This window comes from Miscanthus floridulus, chromosome 1 (genome assembly GCF_019320115.1).
Source record: "Miscanthus floridulus cultivar M001 chromosome 1, ASM1932011v1, whole genome shotgun sequence".
NCBI lineage: Eukaryota > Viridiplantae > Streptophyta > Magnoliopsida > Poales > Poaceae > Miscanthus > Miscanthus floridulus.
This window is the reverse complement of record NC_089580.1, coordinates 192096517-192108169: the sequence shown is the minus strand read 5'-3', so window position 1 is coordinate 192108169 and position 11653 is coordinate 192096517. Positions and strand designations below refer to the sequence as shown.

The following is an 11653-nucleotide window of genomic DNA, read 5'->3' as shown; positions in this document are numbered from 1 at the left end:
CAATGTGACACTTTAGTTCCTCCGTCCAAACACCGGTCAGCAGATTCCGTTCCAACCGACATCAGATATATCCTTGTACTCCTGGATGTCCTCGAGAGTCGAGGGTCAGCCGGCCCGACGCCTCCGCGTAGTGTTCCTGGATCGTCTCGGAAACAGGAGAATCTCCCCCTTCGGCCCTTCCCCAGGACCGGGAGAGAGGATGCCTCAAAAAAAAAAAAAAAGGACCGGGAGAGAGGAAGGGGAAGACACGCCGCACGCGCATTGATTGGGCCGGCGGGCTCTCTTGGGCCGAGATGACAAAGACAGGTTTGGCTCAGCTCGTAGCTCGCTCGGCCACTGGACCACGCACTGGTCAGTGGGCACGCTCGCGCTTGCTCGCTCAAAGCTGGCGCGGCCACGCCAACCTCCGGCGCGACGCGAACCACCGCCGCCGTCCGTTCAGGTCTCAAGTCCGACTTCCAAGTCCGTACCTAGCCGGCTAGCGGCCTAGCCACCGACCCGACCGACGGGAGGACCAGGTGAGAGGAACCTTCAGATGCGTGCGGTTATTAAAGGCGGAGCAGGGGCAAGGCACATGCCGCGGATGCACCCAACATCATGGTGTTTCCAGGCCGGCCCCTGGCGTCCAGCTAGGACGCCGGTACGAGACAGTACGTCCACGTCAGGCTCAGAAGCATCAGCACAGCTGGGCATGCAGTGAACAATTGGACCTGAACTCGGTCCAGCGCCCGGCCCGGCCCGGGACTTGAATTGAACAGGGAGGACCGGGAACCGACCGTACCGCGCGCAGGTGCCCTGTCCCCATCCGCAGTGAAACTAGAACACAAGCCATCCCTTCCCAAGCGTATCTGAGCGAAACCAGAGCATGTGACTGCGGTTCTTCGGCATGTTCGTTTCGTCATGGCTGGTTTGGTGTGAGAGAAAAATATTATCTTAGTTTATAATTCACGATCATATACGAACAAGCGAACATGCTGCTGGTCCTTGGCAGCAAATCCAATCCGACCCACTCCGATCCGGTCTGAAAACCAAGCACCGATCGCACGGACCACGGACGGGTCAATCATTCTGGAATCATTTCTTCGGCTCTCGTGCAACGAGTCTTTGACAGGGCATGCATGTCAAACTCGCACGCAGCAAAGCACAGGGCCTGTTTAGTTGCTCGCCCGGATCGGCGCCGCCAAAATTTTGTCTACTGTAGCGTTTTATTTTTATTTGGTAATAATTATTCAATCGTTGACTAATTAGGCTTAAAACGTTCGTCTCGCAAAGTACAACCAAACTGTGCAATTAGTTTTTGATTTCGTCAATATTTAATACTCCATGCATGTACCGCAATTTTGATGTGATGGAGAATCTTCTTTTTGCATAGTGCCAAATTCTGGAATTTGGTAGTAACTAAACATGGCCACAGCTGGTGCCTGGTAAAAGAACTCGAGAAGAAGAGATGGATCGGAGCACGTAGGATTGCAAGTTCAGAGGCCTGATGAAGGCAGAACGAATAATGGATAGAAAGGACGGACACGGACGAGCTGACAAGCCAATGGATCGTCGTCGCTCGCACACACAGCTCACGCTTCGCACTGTGTCCGCCCGGGGACGGATGCGTGAATGATTGACACGGACACGCCCACAGTTGCAATAATGCTGCCGCATCCCCGTCCCCGGCCCGGTATTAAAAAAAGATTCTGACAGCCAAAAGCGCGCGAGGTGCTGCTGACCTGCACCTGCTCACGCCCATGTTCGCGCGGCCACCCGCTTCACGTGGCCGGCAGCTCCCCGCGGCTGACCGGAGCGTTGAGCCGGTCCTCGCGGTCGTTGCCCGCTGCCCTCCCTCGTCGCATCCGGCATTCTCATCCCCAGGCAGGTAGGTCAGGTGGGTGCTCACCTTGGATCGATCACGCCAAACTATACGTTATGCAAATTGCAAATGCAATGTATGTACACGGCGCCCCGTCTGATGCCAGCGTACGTCCGTTGCTTGCAGTTGCGGTGAGCGACCGAGGCAGAGGCAGGCGTCGACAAGCATGCGGAAGGCGGGGCGCTGGCTCCGGAGCTTCCTGTCGGGCAAGAAGGACAGGCCGCCGCAGGCCGTGGATCCGCCGGCGGCCCCCAAGGACAAGCGGTGGAGCTTCAGGCGCCCCCCGGCGGAGCAGGAAGGGAAGGCCGTCGATGCGGCGGGGCGTGGCGGGCCGGACCAGGACCAGGGATCACTTGGTTTCCCGGCGCCGGGCGTCGAGTTCGACCAGAAGAAGCACGCCGTGGCGGTGGCCGTGGCGACCGCGGCCGCGGCCGACGCGGCGGTGGCCGCCGCGCACGCCGCCGCCGCCGTGGCGCGCCTGTCCTCCCGCGGGGCGCCGCGCATGGCACTGCCGCCGTGCCTCGTCGAGGACGCCGCCGCCGTCAGGATCCAGGCCACCTTCAGAGGCTATCTGGTACCTACTCCGTACAGCGCATTCCTTACTTCTGTTTCAGAAAAGAAGAGATTGCAGATTTTTTTGGATAACGCGTCATGCGACACGACCGACTCGTCTGGCGTGGCGTGGCAGGCGCGGACGGCTCTGTGCGCGCTGAGGGGCATCGTGAAGCTGCAAGCTCTGGTGCGGGGGCAGCTGGTGCGGAAGCAGGCCAACGCCACGCTCCGCTGCATGCAGGCGCTCCTCGCCGCGCAGTCCCACCTGCGGGCACAGCGCATGCTCGCGCTCCAGCACCATGACCACCACCACAACCACCACCCGACGCCGCCCAGACCACGGCAGTCGCCGCAGCACCCGAGGCACCGCCGCTTCTACGTAAGCAACGACCATGCAGTTGCATTGATCGATCAATCAATTAATCCATCCACGGCGCCTGCCAGCGACTAAATCTCGTCTGTCTGATACGCTCCCGTGTCCTGAATTCCTGATGTCAACGACGAACGGAGCAGGAGATGGACAGGTCGTGCGAGGAGAACGCCAAGATCGTGGAGGTGGACGTCGGGGAGCCCGTGCGGCGGAGCCGGAGCGCGGGGAAGGACAGGCAGCTCTTCGCCGACCACCACGCCGGCCGGTCCTCCCCGGCGCCGTCGGCGGTGACGGAGCTGATGAGCCCGCGGGCGTATAGCGGCCACTTCGACGAGTTCTCGGTGGCCAACACGGCGCGGAGCAGCCCGCGGCATCAGGCGTCGGAGGCGTGCCCGGGCTACATGGCCAACACGGAGTCGTCCCGCGCCAAGGCGCGGTCCCAGAGCGCGCCCCGCCAGCGCACCGACGCGCTGGAGCGGCTGCCCAGCCGGAGGAAAGGGACGCCGCCCAGGGCCACCGCCAAGATGCAGCGCTCGTCGTCTCTGGCCGGCGCCGCGCCGCGCGGGGCCGGCCATTACTCATCCCCGTGGTCGTCGGGCGCCAGGCTCGACGTCTCCACCGCGTCGCTCAAGGACAGCGAGTGCGGCTCCACCAGCTCCGTGCTCACCGCCGCCACCGTCTACAGCCGGACGCGGTCACTCCTCGGCTTCGAGGTGAGTGACAGAGTGAGAAAAAATAAAATAAAGGCGCGCGACATGATCGTACTGGCTTGCTGTGACATGATCGTGACAGATTCCTTGTCTCCTCTTGCTGCTCCAGGTGCGCCGTGGCCTGTACTGAGGAGTTCGTGTTCCTGGCGACCCGGCGTACGCCATGGATGGATGCTGCTAGCTTCTGTTCTTCGAATGATCCTGGATTATTCTTCGTCGGGAGCTTCAAAGAAATGAAATGTTTGTGATCTGTTGGTGTGCAGTACGCCAGTTCATACCACATACAGTCGCGTTTGAAAGTGTACATTTTTGTAGCCCACTTGTGATCGTTTGCAGGTATTGGGTACTAGTATAAACGTATACATGTACACAAAATGTAATAAGGTTTGCTTGCAAACCCTCGTGGAGCAAAGTTCAGCTGCCAAGCAGCAGGAGTTTATACCGTTGTTAATGTGATCGCTTGTAATGTAATGGTCACGCACAATTGACTGCCCGCGTTGCATTGAGTAGAAAACATATTAGAATTTTCATCTTAAAGAAAGAAAATTAAAATGTTTTGGGATCAAAATGGAAGAAAAAAAGAGCACCAAAGATTTATGATACTATAATTAGTATCATTAAATACACCATAAACTATTTTTATAACATATTCATTTGATGTCACAAATATTTGTACTTATTTTATATATTTAGTGAAACATAAAAAGTTTGAATAGAAGCTTATTTATTTAGGGACAGATAAAGTAACTTGTAGTGCTCCCTTGCACATCGGAATTAAAAATTGCGGTGCAAAGCAAAGCCAAGCCCAATATTATTCCCTATATAACTGCTCTCTTTAACCAGGCAGGAATCTCTACCTCCTCCGCCATCCGCACTGGTCAATACTGTTCATTTTTTAATTTTTGCTTTTTGTTTTTGTTTTTTATTTTTATTTTTTATTTTTTATTTTTTGTTTTCTTTTTTTTATTTTCTCCTTTTTTTCCTTTTCCTTTTTTTACGTTTTTTTTTCTTTTTTCCCTTCTTTTCATTCTTTCCCTTCAAAAAACACGTGCAACGGGCGCACGCAGCGAAGCGCGTGTACTGTGCTAGTATCATGAATCATTGGGAGTTAAACATGATTAAAAGTTGTGGTTCGCAATGGTCCTAATCAAAACCTCTTGCACCTTCTGGATCATGAGAAACCACAGCTAGAAAGAAACGCATGCATAAAACCTGGGGCTGGTTAGTGGGCCTAAGAGCAAATATAGTAAAGGTTGTAAATATATTATGTGCTGAGGAGAGAAGAGATGGGAGGAGAGAGAAGAAGTGGGCTATAAGTTAATAACACGCTTAGACATAAGAACTAGGAACTTTTATGAGAGACAAGTGAACTATATTTTAATAATGAAGAGCTAACTATTTTTTTAGCAGGAGTTAACTACTATATTAGTGGATTGAGGGAACGACTCCTAATTTAGACGGAGAGGATGTCCGGCTCCCACCCTGTTTGAACCCCCTCGAGGGCGATCTCGGGGGGTCAGAGGTTTAAAAAAAAAATCCCTCGTCTGTTCCACGTTCACAAAGCACAGGTAAAAGGACTGGCTCACTCGCCGGGTATAACAGGCCCTATGTACGAGCGAGACATGGGGTTCGGGAGTTTTCTCGGGCTAAGGTGAGAGTCCTCTACCTTAAGCAAAATAGCTCGGAGGTGTTTGCACCCCCCCCCCCCCCCCCCCCCCCCCCCCCGCGGTAGCCTGAGCTTTTTTTGTATTAGTGAATTAAGAAATGTGCTGCAAAGATCTATACTGTCAGCAACAGGCTATATTATTAGCCTTGTGCTAAAGCATGTGTGCAGTACAAGTAGTCAAAAATTATGTTTACACATTCTTTTTCGACTGGGACTATCCAGTCCGGCCAATAAATATACTACTTCATAAAGAGCAACCACTGCTAGTGCTAAGCAGGCCAACGACTATAGCTTTGTAAGAAAGCATTGAGCTACCATGCGAGCTCGAGATCGGCCGGCTGCACAGTTCATACCATACATGGCTTTATCAGGTGTGCTTTGTCTATCCACTATCCAGTTTCTCTTATACTTGCTGCTCTGTTGCTGCCTCCCGAAATCGTGCAGATGCTCCGGCACCGACCCGGATCAGCTAGGAAGCTCAACCTGAGCTATTCTGTCCATAAACTTCCTGGCTACCGGTTCACGAGGAATAATTTTGGTATGGAGGTGGAGGTGCATATGCCCCAGCGCCGCTGGATAATGCCAGCTGATGCTCCATCCTGCCCAGGCCCAACGCTACTACATCTCGCAATGTTGTCGGCGGCCACGTCTCTGCTAGCATCACCTGCCATCTGGGTACATATTTGCAGAGACGGAGAGCCGCTGCCACATAATTTCTCAGTGGCAAACAAGTACAGCGTGTGGGTTGTATACTTACAACTCGAAATACAGGAGGTGGAAGAAGGAGGAGGACAACCTTATCCAAACCATGCTGAACCTCCACGGGATGCCGACCAAGGTTGCCTGTACCGAGATCAGAAAGGCCACAGAAACTTCCACAAGACAATGAAGCTAGGCCATGTTTAGTTGCCCCAAATTCCAGAATTTGGCACTATGCAAAAAGAAGATTCTCTGTCACATCAAACTTACGGTACATGCATGGAGTACTATATGTTGACGAAATCAAAAACTAATTGCACAGTTTGGTTGTACTTTACGAGACGAACGTTTTGAGCCTAATTAGTCAACGATTGGACAATTATTACCAAATAAAAACAAACGCTACATTGCTACAGTAGCGCCCCGAATCCGGCGGCGCCGATTCGGTGGCCGAACTAAACGTGGCCTTGGGAAAGGCGGATTTGGGGCTGTCTACATATGCACACTTCGGTCGCGTTTAGTTCGGTTGCATAGTGCACGATTCTCCACGGTAGCATTTCGTTTGTATTTACGAATTATTGTCCAAACATTGACTAATTAGGCTCAAAAGATTCGTCTCGCAAAGTTAAAGCAAACTGTGCAATTAGTTTTTGATTTCGTCTACATTTAGTACTCCATGCATGTACCGCAAGTTTGATGTGACGGAGAATCTTCTTTTTGCATAGTGCACTTTTGGAGAACTAAACAAGGCCCTTGTTTAGTTCCACCAACTTTGCACCTCCAAATTTTGCACAGTGCAAGATTCTCCATCACATCACATCACATTAAATCTTTGAACACATGTATGGAGTATTAAATATATGTAAAAAAAATAACTAATTACACAGTTTGGTTGTACTTTGAGAGACGAACGTTTTGAGTCTAATTAGTCAATGGTTGGATAATTATTACCAAATACAAATAAAATGTTACAGTACCACTACAGTGCTGTGTGCTTTTTGGATGTCCAAAGGTTAGGCAACTAAACACACCCAGGGCTTCATGCTACACCTTCAATGATGGGACAACAATTGGTGGAGGTGGCCATCTAGAAATTTGTGAGGAAAGTTGAGCATCGACGTTACGACGATTTCCTGACGGAGGTCAACATCATTCACTAGGGGGCTAGCAGGGGCCATGGCCCCCTCCCCCATGACGTCTGAATTTTTTTTTTGAATACTCCTGCAACAGAGTCCCGCTATGGTACTCCCTTTACCTCGTAAGAGGGAAGATGTCAAACAAATCTCACCACTTCATTTTTAAAATCCATGAAAATTTTAAGTAATTAATAAAGAACTAAATTATTTAAAAAAGGAAAAAAAGGAAAAGGCTAGAAATCTCATTGAACCTCCTTCTTTATGTGCCGAGGCATCTGAAAAGATCCTAATGGCTAGAGGGGATGAATAGATACTAAGGGCGCGTTTGCGACCCTGTACCTGGCCGGCCTGGCCAGCCCAACTGGCCCAGGCCTGGGCAGGCCTACCCCAAATGGTGCAACAACTCTTGCTTGCGCCTGTGTACCCAGTGAGCCCGGCTCAGGCGAGGCTGTGTTTGTCATCGAAGAGGCAGCCGGGCTAAGAGGCTAACCGCCACCAACTGTCACACTGAGATAGTGTTTGTCATTTGGCTGTGGTTGGCCAGGCCCATAACAACAAACAGAAATGGACATGAATGAAAGGAGAATGAGGTTGCTCTTCCATAACCGTTACAAACAACATATCAAAGTTTCAGCATGCAATAGTTAGCATCAGACATGCTAGTTTAACAATTCATGGCATTACTGGCTACATGGGATAATCAAAGTCAGTAAAGAAGAACAGCAGCATCCACTAATCAAGTTTTGAAGCCAACAAACAAAGAAGTTCACAGAAACAGATAAGAGGCAGCAAAATGATATGTAGCCAGCTAATGCATCGATCCATTGTGTCATCATTGGCCAAAATACAACATTTAACAGTTCTTGCACATGGACAGCCTGTACCAAATTGCTGCCTATTGTCAGCCACCCTCCTAGGCATACATCTACTGAAGGTTATGTGTCAAAAGATCAACCTACACTGCACAAAAGCTCTACAGCAAACAAAATCCCAGCTGTAGTCAAAAGAAGAGAGTGGGTGAGGGGGGGTGGAGGAACTATACATCTCAACAGTCAACCCCCTCCTGTCCATGCAGACCATCATGTAGTGCAGCTACATGAAGTAGTTTTTGGCTAAGAAGGTCTGTAGCCAAATGGTCCTATGGGCATCAGTCATGTCCACAAAGCCCCTGCCTTGGGCCTTGTTGTCCAGGAGAAAGGTGTAGGCAACAATAAGGGCCTCCTCAGAGAAGCTAGGCATCTCCATCATAGCAAGGTACAGATTGGCATCAACATGGGCAGGTCCAGTCTCCCTAAGAGCATTAGCCACATTGTTGACAGCATCAGACATGTTGGTCAACATGAGTATCTCCTCCTTAGAGAAATTCTCTCTCTTCCTCTTCCCACCAACACCTGAGCAGGGCACTTCTGTGGCCTTGCTACCCTCTGCAGGTGCAGTGGGAGCTTTATCACTAGTGAGTGGGGTCAATGGAGGACCATCAACCTTGGCAGCAGCACTATCAGCCTGGTTCTGCCCTAAGGCTTCCCCAGACCCAAGTGCAAACCTACCAGTGGCTAAAGCATTGCCAAATATGGCCTCCATCACAGTGTAGAACCTAATAGGGGTGTTTAGGTACTCATCATCTTTAGGATGGTCCTACAGTTTGGTGCACATGGAGGTTTAGACTTGTAATTGTACAAATATAAGGTATGTAGGACAATGAAATATAACCAAATTGCTACCTTGGTGTGGCCAAGGTAGTGCTCATGGTCAAGCATGATAGCATGGGTGATGTCATCCCATAGAGCACCACTAAGGTCCTTGAGTTTGGACACCTTAGCCTATTTCTGCCTCCATTTTCTCAAGTGGTTGTACACTTGAGTAGGGCTGACAACCTCCGTACACCAGTCCTTAAGGGCTTTGGCTACATGATTCACATCCTTATCCTTGAAGACCTTGTCAGGCCTGCTACCATCGGTGACCAGAGCAGCCATTCTCCTAAGAACAAAACCAGAGGTGTTGTTGGACCACCTCATAGCCCTAACACCACCACCACCAGCAGGATCAACTGCTACTGGAGCAGCACCAGCACCAATACCAGCTGCCACAGGAGCAGCAGCACTAGCACTAGCACCAGCTACAACAGGAGCAGCAGTCCCACCACTCATGAGCTCCTCAAGGACATCAGAAGCTGCCACAAACCCTCCCTGACCAGCACCTGGGACTGAAGCCATTATAGTACTGGTGTGCATGAATAAGAATAGATAACAGCATGACACAGTTAGATAAACATAATGCAACAATCACAGAAAGAACAGAATGAAACAAGAAACCAAATACTGAATCAATAAACCACAGAATTAAATGACAAATCAGTGGTCTCAGCCTTGTCCATCTAATTATTACATAATCATCACACAAACATGAGTTCCATAGCAGGGTACACAAACTGAATTCAAGAACAAATTACATGGCACATCAAATCCTATTATTTCCCCTTCCAGCCCACATAGCATCACAGATGGCATCCCTCATTGCAGACATGTCAATGGAGTCTTGGTCTAGATGTCCAGGAGGCAAGTCAAGTGGTTTAGGTGGGGAGCCAGTAAAACCATCCTCATGAGGCACTACTTCATCAATGCCAAAGCCTAGGATCTAGTTGTGTAAAATGGCACAGGCAACTACAAGCTTGACTTGTGTCCTGTACTTGTGGAAAGGCTTGTTGTCCAAGATCCTAAACCTGAGCTTCAGTGCACCTATAGCCCTCTCAACAGTCACTCTTAGTGATGAGTGCCTTAGGTTGAAGAGCTCTCTGGCATTGGTGGGTCTGTTCCTGCTCCCATACTCAGACAAATGGTACCTGACTCCCCTGTAAGGTGGTAGGAAGCCAGGCTTGCATGCATACCCAACATCTACCAAGTAGAATTTACCTACAATTGGACATCTACTGTGAGAGTGTGTGGCATTGGTTAGGCAATGGAATTTTCATTGTGTTTTGTGCAATTACCTTCTGGCACAGTGAACCCATCTTCCCTAGTAATGGCATCTACCAAGACAGTTGCATCATAGGCAGAACCCTCCCATCCAGCAAGGACATAAGTGAATAGAAGATCATAATTCACAGCTACCATGATATTTTGAGTGAGGTCCTTTTTCCTACCCCTGAAAACTTGTTGGATGCGCCTTGGCACCCTAGCCAGGAAATGTGTGCCATCTATGAAGCCAATGCGGTCCTAAAATATATGTGTAAGTTATTGGACCATGTGCTATTCAATTTATGAATCGAAGGTAAACATTGACCTTGAAATATGGATTCCATCTGTGGCTTCCAAGGATCTTTGGGTGAGTGGAAGTGCTAGGTGCCTTGATCATTTCATTCCTAAGCTCACCAACAGCATACAAAACCTGGTGGAAGTGTTTGTGCACTGTTTGAATGGACCTCCTAAAGGAATGGTGGACAACTCTGAACCTTTGGTTGTGCCCTACAACATGCAAGAATATGGCTACCTGCTCCTCTACTGAGACCCCATCCCTATCAGTGACCAAGCTCCTCTCTCTAAACGTTTTGACTAACTCAAAAAAGGAGCTCTCTTCATCCTAATCATGGATATACACTCTGTATCAGTGGAGTGGTAAATCATGTGCATTGTCCTCAGTCTGTGCTGTTCATTTACATCCCTAATAAGTGCAAGTGCTGTAGGGTCAGGCTGGGGTGTATCAGGTTCAGGGTTTTTTCTTTTTAGCCTAGTGGATACAAAGGAAACCATAACAACAGTCAAAGCAGCGGCCTGCCTACACAGCATCTCACGGCTCAACGAGGGATCCATCTACAACCATGTAAAATTGAAATAGGAATACAGATCATCAGACCCTGCTAGGCATCAACATGCTCATGAAATGAATGAATAAGGAAATAGCATGGCTGCATCATGTATTGATGCCTCCCAGTGCACAAAAAGGACCACATCATCGACCACATCTCATAAAATAGTAACAAACCGTAGCTTATCAGGTACCAAACCATAACAGAACCAAAGCAGCAACAGCATCAGGTACCAAAAAATAAAAAACATCATCAGCTACCAAACCCTAATACATGTCGCATCTAGGGAAAACACAAGATGGAGGGGGGGAGGGGTGGTCCATTTCACCTTGGGCTCGGGGTCGTAGAACCGAAGAGGAGGCAGATCTAGAAGTAGAGGAAGTAGATCGATCTAAAGTCGAAGCAGACAGGGACGGAGAAGAGGAGGAACACCAACACGCCACCGAGTACCAGCAGCAGCCAAAGCAGGAACGTGGCGAAGAACCCACAAGGCGTGGAACGGAGGCAAAGTACGCCAGAGGTTGCCGCCGCCACCACGCACATGAGCTCACCGTCGGTCTCTCAGGAGGGAGGTGGAAGGTGACCAGAGCGAGGAGAGGAAGAAGGAGAGGCAGGGGGAGCGGCCGCACTTATAGGCGCGTGGATTGGCGGGTGGATTTGCCTTCCCGCGTGGTGGCAAGCGCGCGCGAAAGTTTCACCTTCCCGCGCGAGCCCGCGCGAGCCACCCCGCCGCCGCACGAAATCACCCGCGAGCGCCGCGCGCAGCCGAGCTCACCAGAAACGAACCCTAGCGGCGTTTCTCCAGGGCCAGGCGACGGCGTCGTATTTGACTCCTGGGAGCCAGGCTCGCTCGTGGG

General features: G+C 50.3%; 1 protein-coding gene and 2 pseudogenes across 2 annotated transcripts; 1 reads left to right on the top strand and 2 right to left on the bottom strand.

Moving 5' to 3' along the window:
- The first annotated feature begins 1687 nt into the window (after positions 1-1687).
- LOC136507099 (protein IQ-DOMAIN 19-like) lies at positions 1688-3939 on the top strand. Of its 2 annotated transcripts, none has more exons than XM_066501934.1 (5): positions 1688-1867; positions 1988-2435; positions 2550-2792; positions 2927-3496; positions 3603-3939. In XM_066501934.1, the coding sequence occupies exons 1-5, from the start codon at positions 1740-1742 to the stop codon at positions 3621-3623; spliced, it is 1410 nt and encodes a 469-aa protein (XP_066358031.1). In that variant the 5' UTR covers positions 1688-1739; the 3' UTR covers positions 3624-3939. The 2 variants fall into 2 exon arrangements, with proteins under 2 accessions (XP_066358031.1, XP_066358036.1); XM_066501939.1 differs by having other exon boundaries at positions 1742-1876.
- Positions 3940-8086: 4147 nt separating this feature from the next.
- On the bottom strand, positions 8087-9225 carry LOC136510027 (uncharacterized; annotated as a pseudogene).
- Positions 9226-9451: 226 nt separating this feature from the next.
- On the bottom strand, positions 9452-10740 carry LOC136507092 (protein ALP1-like; annotated as a pseudogene).
- Between the last annotated feature and the right edge of the window lie 913 nt (positions 10741-11653).

Excerpts from the sequence above, each read along its gene's own strand:
- LOC136507099 (XM_066501934.1), top strand. The coding sequence starts at position 1,740 with ATGTTCGCGCGGCCACCCGCTTCACGTGGCCGGCAGCTCCCCGCGGCT. Across the intron at positions 1,868-1,987 it reads GCATTCTCATCCCCAGGCAG|TTGCGGTGAGCGACCGAGGC; the intron begins GTAGGTCAGGTG and ends CGTTGCTTGCAG. Across the intron at positions 3,497-3,602 it reads GGTCACTCCTCGGCTTCGAG|GTGCGCCGTGGCCTGTACTG; the intron begins GTGAGTGACAGA and ends TTGCTGCTCCAG.